The 12,100-nt window shown below is 52.2% G+C and overlaps 1 protein-coding gene across 2 annotated transcripts in view; it reads left to right on the top strand.

Annotated features, from left to right (window-relative positions):
- Positions 1-11,841, top strand: part of SEC14L1 (SEC14-like 1 (S. cerevisiae)) — a 63,626-nt gene extending 51,785 nt beyond the window's left edge. For both annotated transcript variants that reach the window (XM_006869541.1, XM_006869540.1), the window contains exons 7-15: positions 424-613; positions 2,821-2,909; positions 7,444-7,514; positions 7,780-7,951; positions 8,500-8,634; positions 10,342-10,476; positions 11,063-11,314; positions 11,434-11,612; positions 11,736-11,841. In XM_006869541.1, coding sequence (XP_006869603.1) covers positions 424-613; positions 2,821-2,909; positions 7,444-7,514; positions 7,780-7,951; positions 8,500-8,634; positions 10,342-10,476; positions 11,063-11,314; positions 11,434-11,612; positions 11,736-11,841 — 1,329 coding nt within the window. The remainder of the gene's footprint in view (positions 1-423; positions 614-2,820; positions 2,910-7,443; positions 7,515-7,779; positions 7,952-8,499; positions 8,635-10,341; positions 10,477-11,062; positions 11,315-11,433; positions 11,613-11,735) is intronic.
- Positions 11,842-12,100: the final 259 nt, after the last annotated feature.

The raw sequence follows: 12,100 nt of genomic DNA, 5'->3' as shown, positions 1-12,100 counted from the left end.
GGAGGTTCTTATCTCCCTTCAGGGTCTGGGGGCCCTGGGTCTAGGAGGTTCTTATCTCCCTTCAGGGTCTGGGGGCCCTGGGTCTAGAAGGTTCTCAGTGCAGGCACCCTCTACCAGTGCTTCTTTCTTGGTGGTAGCGAGACCCCTTCTTCCCTGCTCACTGTCTACCTGTTGATCTCGTGCAATTAAAGGTGACACAGGCCACACCCCAGGGAAGATCCCCTTACATGCGTCAGGGCTGTGGCCCGAGGAAGGGGGCTGCATCCCATCCTCATTCCTGAACGACTGACTGCTGATCACACCAGCTCACACCGTGGGGTGATGGCAACCTACCACTGAGAATCCGGGCCCAGGCAAGCTGACCCTTATCTGGGGGGACACAGTCCAGTGTGTGGCACTAGAAACATGTCTTTCTTTCCACAGATCCCCAAAGATGAGCACATTCTTCGGTTCCTGCGTGCTCGAGACTTCAACATTGACAAAGCCAGAGAGATCCTATGTCAGTCACTGACGTGGCGGAAGCAACACCAGGTGGACTACATTCTGGACACCTGGAACCCGCCGCAGGTCCTTCAAGATTACTACGCAGGGGGATGGCACCACCACGCCAAAGGTAACCACAGCCCGGCCATCGTCTCGGTTTGCATCACCATCTGACTCCAGGGGAAGTAGAGGCATTCAGAAGCCGAGCGGAGGACCTCTCTTCCTTCCTCAGGACAGTGGCCCTCCGCATTTTCCTATCTTAGGACAGGTCACTGGTACATCTTTCTCTTTCTCGCTCTGTTCTGAGGCAGCATGGTAGCACCCACCTCGTGACACACCTGGGGTCCCACAGGGAGCTGTCCAGCAAGGCCTGTGTTTGAGTGTCCATCACGGGCCCACGGTGCCCCTGGGAGAATCACTGAGCGCCTTGTTAGTGAGCTAGCCCGGTTCCCCTGCCTGTGTGAACTCTGCGAGGGGAGAGGTTTTCTGGGGTGCAGGGCCTCCTCCTGGTGCTGTAGGGTAAGCACTGCACTGCTAACCCCAGGGGTGGCACTTTAGACCCATTAGAAACCTTATGTTGTTGTTTAGTGCTGTTGAGTCAGTTCAGACCCATAGCAACCCTGTATAGGGTTTCCTAGGAGCAGCTGGTGAGCTTGAACCACCGACCTTGTAGTTCAAATGGCTTTGCAGCCTGGTGCATTAACCCACAGCGCCACACCAGGACTTCTATACAGACAGGGTCGCTATGTGTTGGAGCAGACTCAGTGGTACTTAACAATGACAGTGCTGGTCAGGGGACTTTTCAGTGATTCTAAACTTGTGGAACTGGTTTCTGTGTTGAAGCGATGAAGAGCTTTGGTGTCTGCACTGGGCAGTAAAGGAAGCAGCAGTCCAGGGCTCACGATGAGAAAGTCCTAAAGGAAGACCTGGCTGCTGCTCACACCACATCCGACACGAACCCCTTCCCGTCCCGGACGGACGCACTCCCCATTCCCCAATGTAGGCCCCAGATGTGGGGAAGCCGCCCTCTGAGTTCCCTGTAGGACTGAGCCCTCTCCCACTTCAGGACACACCGTACAGCCCCCACGGGTCTGCTTCTCTGCCTGGTTTTTGTATTTCTCTAGATTAATTCTGACTTTTACTCGATTTTACTCGAAGCACGGCTTTGTTGCTGTCAAAGTGCTGTTGAATCACTTCCAACTCATCATGCTCACGGTATTCCAGTTTGTCATCCTTAGAAGATGAAGAAAGCTAGTATACATTGACATACGTGTCTTCTTACATGTTGTGAAGCTTTTTTGTTTTAATTAACCTTTCTACAAGATTTTCGGGCACAAACACTTGTTGCTTTTAAGCAGAACAGATGGAAAGACAGGTTTTGCTGGGAGGTGACATCCACCAGGTGATACACAAAAGTTTGAGTTATATGACCCTTCCTGTGGCACAGTGGGTTAAACACCAGGTTGCACACCAAAAGGTTGGGGGTTCAAACCCATCCAGTGGCTCCACGGGAGAAAGGTTTACAGCCTCGGAACTCCGAGTTATAGTCGAGTTGATGGTGTGGGTTTGGGTTCTTTGTTTGATGACCCTCCGCTAACAGCTTTCTGAGCATGGTCCGTTCATGTCCCTCCTGTGGCTCTCAGCACCGGAGGCAGGGGTCTGGTAGCTCTGGCCACACGCATGCTCAGTCACACGAGCTCTTTTGTCCTTGGTGTGATGGGCACTGATGGCGTAGCACACAGGTGATGAGTTAGGTTCCTCCCAGGCTCCACCCTTCAGACCTCCAGACCACAGCCAGCATTTACTGATGAGTTTAAAGCTTCCCTGAAAGCCCTCATTTATCCCTGGTTCTCAGGGCGGGATTGAGTAAAGCAGACTTTTTAAAAACCGAACGAGAGAAACTTAAGTACTCTGTTGTTGTAGGGTGCTCTTGTGTTGGTTCCAGCTCACAGCCGCCCTGTACAGGGTTTCTCGGGGTGACTGGTGGGTATGAACTGCCCGTGGTTACCCTACAATGCTGTACTCAGAGAGCAGTGTGACTCGGGGTTCCCTGCTGTGCAAAACCAAAACCGGCACTCGCTCACCCCTTGGTTGGTGAGGTGGAGAGAGCTAGCCTGGACCTGGGAACTGCTCCCCTCGCCCCTAGGAGCTCTCCCCAGACCCCGATGAGCTGATGAGCTGTCCCATGTTTGGCGCTTTTTTTCTTTCACAGTTTAGTGGGGTAGGGGTGTGGGAACCCCTCACGGGAGCTCGTTGGAAATCTAGGAGAGAACACGTTCCCTTCCAAAGGTTCTATTGCTGCCTTATTGCTGATGCCCTTTTTCCGTCCCCCTGCAGACGGGCGACCCCTCTACGTGCTCCGGTTGGGACAGATGGACACGAAAGGCTTAGTGCGGGCGCTCGGCGAGGAGGCCCTGCTGAGATACGTGAGTGTTTCCTGCAGGTGGGGCGCCGCACACAGGGGCCTGGAGAATGGGAGAAGTCTATTTCAAGCAAGCTGGGAGATCTTAGGGAATAGATGGGATCTCTCCGATAAAAGATGCCTGCTGTTGTAGGCTGGGTTCTCTAGAGAAACAAAGCCAGTGAAGCTTTGATATCTGCACATCCACATCTGCAGAGAGCTTTGTATTTATGGACTGGCTCACGTGGTTGTAGTTGTGGGCAAGCCCGTGGGCCAGATATCAGGCTGGAGGCTTCTCCCGACTCACAGAGCGGCAGGTCACACAGCGGGCCTCTCACTGCAGAGACTGAATCCCAGGTCGCCAGGTAAGCTGGCAGGCTACTAACGTCTCCCAAAGTTGGTGGGCAATAATACAACAGGCTGCTGCTGGCTCAAGTCCAAAGAAGCAGACAGAGGTCAGGTGGCGAGCCAGCAAAAGCAAGTGAGCTTTGTCCGAATGTCCAGTATGCTGGAAGCAGGCCACACCCCCAAGGAAATGTCCTTTCAGTTGATTGGCTGTTCATAGCCGCTCTCTTCATGTTAGTGGCTGTGTTCTCTTAGATCTTATCATGAAGTACTGCCCCAGTCAAACTGACACAGAACCTTAACTCTCACACCCATAAACAGTCAAATCAACTAGGAGAAACGACTTTTAGCCTCTGCTCCACTAGACAAACGTTAGGTGTTTCTAACGTTCAAAGAATCCCTGTGAGTTCAAGATGAAGAAGTGAGAAAAGCTTTCAGTCGGCGGTGCACAGGAGAGGAAATGTCAACGAGTAGGAAGCAGCGGAGAAGATGCTCAGGCAAATGCGCAACCAGGGAGCCGCACGTCCCCACCGGCAGTGAGTGCCACCGGTGGGCTGTGAAAATGAGAAGCATCTATGGCTTTTGTGATCCTGATCACAAGAGGAAACATCCGGGCTCATTGGCGGTGCGCTGAGAAACCTGGCAGTACGTCTGAACTCCATCAGTATTCAGACCTTCTGACCAATAGCAGAGGGCCTTCATTGCACCACTGTTTCGGGACCGTCTGAATGCCTCGAATGGTTTCCATCCTACGGAAAGCTCTACAGCTGACTAGAAGAGTGGACTGTATCGACGTGTCTTGGCAGGAAACGGTGAGAACAGCAAGCTGCAATGTGGAGGATGTGACTCTGGTTTCACAGAATGAATATCAAGTGCGCAGCGTTGGCTTTTCCAGGTGCGGTTTACACTTTGCTGTTTGTGTTTGGGTGAGCACAGACACCCCGCAGACAGTGCTCGTTGGTACCAGGAGAAAGTGAGGGAGGGGACATTGTGGTCTTTGGCTTCATCTCTGCATTCCTAGCTGACTGGCCAGATATTACAAGCATGTGCAGACCGTTCCCGACTTACGGCTGGGTTTTGTTCTGATGACCCGATTGTAAGTCGGTTCTGATGTTAAGTCTGAAACCTCATTTTCTGTTCATCCTATGGACGGTGGATAGTTTACTGACCGATCTCGCTGGTAAACGGAACTTTTGTATCATGATAGAGCGACCCTCTCCGTCCTTTATAATTTGTGGTTTAACTGTTTTATTGACTTTTGATAAAGTGACACTAACATTCTGTTATGGAGCCCTGCTAGTCCACTTGGCTGCTGACTGAAAGGTCTGCGGTTCAAACCCACCAGCTGCTCTATGGGAGAAAGACGCGGAGGTCTGCTTCTGTCACAGTTACTGCTGCCTTGGAGTCCATCCCCCCTCAGCAACCGTACAGGCCACGGTGAAGTCGTTGTGTGAGGCGCCATGTCGTGAATACATCCTCAGTCAGGGATGCCTGTATTGCTTTTGTAGTTGGAAAGGAGAATACACTTGTAACATTCTAGAAGACAACCCAAGAGTTCTGAAGATGTTTTTCTTGGAAGCATCAGGAGAGTAAGGGTGTGTCCCCTCAGCTGGATGCTTGGGGACCAATTCTGAATTGTCTTTCAGCTCGCTGCCACAGCCCAGCTCTCCCTCCACTGAACCTCTCAGTCCAAGCCTGCTCCAGGGTCCTCTCCCTGTCACGGCCCAGTTTAGACTCCGTGTCCTCTTCCCAGTACGTCCTGGTGTAAAACAGCTACTGATTTCAATTTGTTAGGTATTCTATTAGCCACGCCCCCTTGTGTGTGTACATGAATGACTACACACATCACCATACAAACCTCCCCACTGTGTATATGCTGTGTACCTACCTACCCATATGTATACCCCACTACCTCTGTGTGTACACACGTGTACATATGTACCCATGTGAACAACACCCCACCACTGTGCGTATATACATGCATGTGTACATATCTATACACTTTCCACCACTGTGTGTACATACAAGGGTGCATCAGAAATGATCTGCACTCTGGTTGTATTAAATGTCTGTCTATATTCACGGCTGATAACAACACTGAGCGTGCACATGAAATGATTCTGCCGTATCGATGAGTGACCGTGGATTATGTGGTAAATCATTTACAAGTCAGCCCTGGCTCTGTCTATGAAATCATCCACAACAGACCTGGGTTTCGAACAGTTTGTGTGAGATGCGTACAGAGCAACTTATGGAAAGGCAGAAGCAGAAGCTTTGGGACATCTGCAAACAAAATTTGGACCAATACTCGAAGGAAGGTAAAAGTTTCTTCTAAAAAAAATCATTACTGGTGACAAGACATGTATTCATCACTACGAGCCTGAGAGTAAACGGCGGAGTATGGGATGGGAACATCCTCAATCATCGACCAAGAGAAAGTTCAGAAGTCAGCCATCATCTGGAAGACTGATGCTCACAGTTTTCTGGGACTCTCAAGGGTTAGTATTGGAACACTGTCAGGAAAAACATTCAACAATCAGAAGTCTCATTACAGTGAGATGCTCACTGAAGAGCTGAGACCTACACGCTGGATTAAATGCAGAGGATGGCTATCCAAGGGCGCTGTGCTCTTACATGACAATGCATGTCCACACACCTCTGCCCACACTGTTGACACTCTGCAAGAACTTGGTTTTGAGGTGATAAAGCATCCTCCCTAGAGTCCTGATTTTGCTCCATCGGACTTTTCACCTGTTTGGTTCCCTGTAAGCAGCCCTTGGAGAATGAAGAGTCTCCTCTGATGAAGAGTGGGCGGGGTGCATTTGTGGCTCTCAGCTCAACCTAAAACATTTTCTAATAAGGGACTATGAAGACGTGTTGATAGATGGACAAAGTGTATTGAAAAGCAAGGAGATTTTGTTGAAAAATTGTCTTTTTATTTGTATTATATTTGTTTTTTCTAAAAGTTGATTAAAATAAATTTAGCAGCCAGAGTGGGGGTAATTTTTCACTCACCTTCTTTCATGCATATGTATATATTCATACACCCACTCCCCACCACTGTGGGTACATACATGTGTGTATATTCATGGACACCCCACAACCAATGTGTGTATGTCTATGTATATATACATATCCATACAAACACCTCTCCCTCCTGTGTGCAAACATGCATACACACACATCCACATGGACACCCCACAGCCATATGTATATGTGTGCATACATATACATGTATACTTATAAACACACATGCGCATACACATTACCACCGCAGCACGCACATGCATGGACACATATATCCATATGAGCACACATGGTTGTCCATGTGTCACGGTGTGCATGTGCACACACCATATACATGTGTATGCATGTACCAGTATGAACACACTTGCTACTGTGTGTAAACACATGTACACACACATAACCATACGAACTCCTCCCCACCACAGTGTATGCATACAGACATACACTGGTATCCATGTGAGCACACCACCGTGTGTACACACATGCACATACACATAACACAAACACCCCCCCACACACACACTGTGTGTACACACGTGTTACATTTGTATCCATGTGGATGTGTCCTCAGTGCTGTGAGGGTACATGCCCATCTGTGCAAACACATGTGTGTAATGAAGACACAGATGGGCTTGTCCTGGGAGGTTAGTGAACCGAAGTTGAAGAGGAGCCTCTTTAGCTCCACGTTGAGACCGTGTCAAGACTGTGCCTCTCTCAGCAGACACAGACGGTGCCCCGGTGTCCCCACACTCCCAGACACTCATCTTCTGTCCCTGCGTGCTCGTTCTGAAAACAGCACAAGATCCCATCCTCCTCTGCTCACTGGTGACCTCTCTGGTTGTCATTTTACATGGAATATAATCTTTTGAGGAGTCCTGGTGTGGCGCTGGGGTTAATGTGCCAGACTGCAAAGCCATTTGAACTGCAACGTCAGCAGTTCAAGCTCACCAGCTGCTCCTTGGAAACCCTGTTCAGGGTCGCTATGGGTTGGAACCGACTTGATGACACTGAGCAACAGTAGCATTCTTTTGAGTGGAATATTCTGTCGGTGATTTATTTTGTGTGTATGGATGTGGTGGAGAATCGATGACTTTTCTCTGTGCATTGTGTGGATGCTACTCTTTCGTTGTTTGCTGTGGTACTGTTGTCCTTTGAGACTCATTGTGGTCATTTTGTGGTCCTTTCAGGTTCTCTCCATCAATGAAGAAGGGCTGAGACGGTGTGAAGAAAACACTAAAGTCTTTGGTCGACCTATCAGGTAGATATGGGGTTAGGGTTGTGCTTCCTGTTCATTTGAGAATCAGAATCCGATGTTCCTAGTTCTTTGGGGGACCAGCCTCTAAAGGTTTTCTGTTTCCCATCGTGTTTAGAAAATGGCTAAAAACAGAATGAGAGCACGTGTGAGGGGAAGCTGCCGGCTCCCAGCCTCTCTTCTTCCCTGGGGATGGAGAGCAGAGCGTGTTTGGACGTAAATGATGTCTTTGTGGCCACATCCCCAGTGACATGCCTCCCTGTCCCCGCAGCTCGTGGACTTGCCTGGTGGACCTGGAAGGGTTGAACATGCGGCACCTGTGGAGGCCCGGCGTCAAGGCCCTACTGCGCATCATCGAGGTGGTGGAGGCCAACTACCCCGAAACACTGGGCCGCCTCCTCATCCTGCGTGCTCCCCGAGTCTTCCCTGTGCTCTGGACGCTGGTGCGTGTGGAAGCTGTGTGTGCGCCCCCGCCCCGGTGTCCCTGTGCCCTGGACCTTGGTGTAGGCAGACGTTGTGTGCGGAGACCATGCTTACTTATGTCCATAGACATACGTCTGTTCCCAGAAGGAGTCCTGTTAGATGGTGGTTCACACCCACCCAACGGCCAGTATGTTCCCATAAAGATTTCGCTCTAGGAAACCCTGTGGGGCGGCTCCACTCTGTTGTTTAGGGTCACTGTGAGTCACAGTCCACTCGACAGGCAACACAAAAAAACGTCTTAATTGTTGCCGAGGTCCGTCAAGTCGGGTCCAACTCATAGCGACCCTGTGTTACCTCCCCTCTCCCTCAACAAAGACTTGAGCCACCACCTTAGAGACTTGAGTAACTGCGGCAGGCTAAGAGATCTGCTGGATAGAAACCCCTAAATCCTGCAAATGGACCCTGCATCCCTCCCCCTCCCTCTGCCCCTTGTGCCGCAGGGTAAATTCGGACTCTGAGAAGCAGAGCACAGAGCCAGTAGGACTAACTCTTGTCCCCACGCCTCCAGGTTAGTCCGTTCATTGATGACAACACCAGAAGGAAGTTCCTTATTTACGCAGGAAATGACTACCAGGGTCCTGGCGGCCTGCTGGACTACATCGACAAGGAGATTATTCCAGATTTCCTGAGCGGAGAATGCGTGGTACGTGTGGACGCCAAGAGCAAAGCTGCATCCAAGTGGGGGGCGGTGGTCTGCACAACGGGGCCCCAGAACGTTTGGTGTGCCTCGTTTTGTGTTTTGGATGTGGTTGCCACGCCATTGAAACATTTAGGTTGTGATCTAGAGCGTGATCGCGTCTTTCTTGTTCACGACAAAACACCTGATGGTACAGTTCAGTGTGAATCTGGTCTTTGAGCTCTTTGTACAGGTACCAGGCGGGTTTTTAAAGATAAGCTGGAAAAAAACAGTTTTCTGAAAGACTGACTTCTCAGGAGTAAGGATAGCATCTTTAAAGTGGGAAATGAAAGCAGCTGGGTTTTTAGGTAATTGGTTTATGTTTTTAAAAAAATCCAAGGGGGCGTCAAAAAGTTCTTGGAAAAATTCCCTTGTCTTTTCATTCCATTTTTCCATGAGTTCATAGACGTGTCCTCACGTGCTGAATTGTTGGCTCGATCCTGAAGGAATCGGAGGGGGATGTACCCTGGGAACCGTGGTGGGGGACATGGGGGCCCAGCACCCTGGCCAGGGGGCGGAGGAGACGGACAGCCCCAGCACTAGTCTGGAGTTCTCTGTGGCCGGGGGGTCTCCAGTCACCCTTCGTGGTAAATAAGAAACGTCCTCACTGCATCCGACTCATGGATTTCGCTAGCCAGTTGGGCTCTTGGGCGGATTTTCCAGAGTTTAGCCCTCAGCTGGTCATGCCCAGCTTTGAGGAAATGACTGGCTTAGTGGTGGAACAACCACATGGAGCGGGTGGAGTTTAGCGTCTTTGTGGGACTCGTGGAAGGTCCCCGAGGCTCCCACTTCTGCGGGGGTGCTGAGCTCCAGGAGCAGGGACCCGCATCTCGCAGTTCAGGCCTGCCCTTGTTCACTGCCGCTCTTGGCCGTGGTCCTCCTGCTCCCCGGGCTCAGGGTTCCACCGCTGATCCGTCAGTCCAGTCCTTCCCTTACATGAGGCTGTTACTGGGGCGTCCTCCCTTCTTACCGTCCACAGAGGACCGAGCATCTGACTTCTCCCAAGGCTGGCCACACCCTCGGATTTTATGAACTGAAGTGGGATGTCATTGTATCACTTGTGGGAATCCAAATTCAACTCAGCTGGGGCCTCCCAGCGAATTAAAAGGGGGTTCTCTCCCCTGTTCCTCTCTGCTTAGTGAGTAGTACAGGCTTACATGGACTCCTGGTGTGGCGCTGTAGGGTCAGCACTGGACTGTGAACCACAAGATCAACAGTTCAAACCCATCAGCTGCTCCTCAGAACCCCTGTACAGGGTCATTGTGCATTGGAACTGCTCTATGGTACTTAACAACTATGACAGACTGCCATAGCGATCATATGTCCAGACCCTAGTTATGTATGAGAAAAATGGTGCTTGTCACTGTGGATGAGACGCTCTCCTATCAGTTGGTTTCCTCTCTAGGGCAGCAGAGACACTGTCCATCTCCCATAAGCCCATGCTCCTCATTGATCTCGGCACTTGTGCTGTTGGCGTGAGTGCTGTGGGAACTCAGCCTAGTCCTCATTCCCTGGAGGCAGAACACGTGTCTTGACGTGGTGGCTGGAGACTCTCAGGGCATCCTCAGTGTCCCCTTCTCTAGCCGCCATCCAGGTGCTGAGCAGAATGGCCATGACATGTGCCCGCAGCCCTGCGTGCTGGTCGTGGACTCAGAGGCCTGTCTGTCTTTCCAGTGTGAAGTGCCTGAGGGTGGGCTGGTCCCCAAGTCTCTGTACCGGACGGCGGAGGAGCTGGAGAACGAAGACCTGAAGCTGTGGACCGAGACCATCTATCAGTCCGCGAGTGTCTTCAAAGGGGCCCCGCACGAGGTAGGCCTGCGCAGCGCTGAGAGTGCGGGTCCTCGCGGGTCAGTTTTCCCCTTTGCTCTCTGATACTTAGCACACTTGATATTTAGCGGAGGTGTCCACGGGGGAGGACAGGCATGTCCCGAGCAGATAAGCAGGCACCCCGCACCTTGCTGTGTGAGGGTTCCAACCCCAGATGCCTGGCTCAGGACCCCTTTTCCCAGGCCCTTGCTGGGGTCCTTCCTGGTTGCTGCACACTACACGGCTGAGGAGAGTGCCCCATTGTCACGACACCCTCATGACGTGGAGCACAAGGCCGGGGCGTCCAGCCTGTTGGTTCTGCCCCTCGCGGTGGCCGGCCCAATGGCTGGGTGGCCAGTGGACACGCTGTCTCCGGCTCAGGGCCCTGTTCCGCCAGGTGCTGCTGTAGAGTTCTAAGGCTGGGCAGTGGCGTACGCAGGTGGAGGTGGTGTGTAGTAGGGGCTGCAGGTAGAAGGAAGAATGAGGAGAACCTGCCTGTGGGACCCAGCGATAAATGCCAGCTCGTTTCTCCCTGCAGCGCCCGCCACTGGGAGCACGGGGTCAGCTGACCAGCCTTCTCTCTTCGCAGATCCTCGTCCAGATTGTAGACGCCTCTTCGGTGATCACCTGGGACTTCGACGTATGCAAGGGGGACATTGTCTTCAACATCTACCACTCCAAGAGGTCACCCCAGCCCCCCAAGAAGGAATCCCTGGGTGCTCACAGCATCACCTCCCCCGGCGGGAACAACGTTCAGCTCATAGACAAGGCCTGGCAGCTGGGCCGCGACTACAGCATGGTGGAGTCGCCGCTTATTTGCAAAGAAGGCGAGAGCGTGCAGGTGAGGCGGCCCCGCTCCGTGTCACCTCCTGGACGCCGTCTGTGTGGAGCCGTCCATCCCAGCATCTGGCGGTTCACTACCAGGAGCAGGCCCGCTCAGCACTGCTTTGTCGTCTGCAGGGTTCTCATGTGACACGCTGGCCTGGCTTCTACATCCTTCAGTGGCGTTTCCACAGCATGCCTGCGTGCGCTGCCACCAACCTGCCTCGTGTGGATGACGTGCTGGCCTCCCTGCAGGTGTCCTCACACAAGTGCAAAGTCATGTACTACACTGAGGTCATCGGGTCCGAGGACTTCCGGTATGCACCCTGGCACGGTGGGAGGGTGGGACTGCACGCGTGGCGTGACCAGAGGGAACGGAGGCGGGTCAGAAAGTGGGTGCCTTGTGAGTGCTGATCAATCTCCTCTTCGCCTTGTCCCAGGGGCTCCATGACCAGCCTGGAGTCCAGCCACAGCGGGTTCTCGCAGCTGAGTGCCGCCACCACCTCCTCCAGCCAGTCCCACTCCAGCTCCATGGTCTCCAGGTAGTGGCCCGAGGCCAAGCTCCCGCCCGGCCGCACTGCGCAGACGCCGCTCACTCTAGCTAGCAAACTGGTTCTCCAGATGGTAAACTAGTCATTGTGACCCCGAAACTATCTCCACAGGCAGTCTTCACTCCGACCCTGACTAACACAACAGCCATAGGTCTTGTATCCAGTGTGCACAAAATCAGAGCAGAACGCAAGGGCTCTCTCAAGAGACAAGGAGTTTATATGTTACATGTAGCAGCTCAGAGATTCCACTTTGT

The sequence above is a fragment of the Chrysochloris asiatica genome, unplaced genomic scaffold, assembly GCF_000296735.1.
Source record: "Chrysochloris asiatica unplaced genomic scaffold, ChrAsi1.0 scaffold00132, whole genome shotgun sequence".
NCBI classification, from domain to species: domain Eukaryota; kingdom Metazoa; phylum Chordata; class Mammalia; order Afrosoricida; family Chrysochloridae; genus Chrysochloris; species Chrysochloris asiatica.
This window is presented reverse-complemented; position numbering and strand designations above follow the sequence as displayed.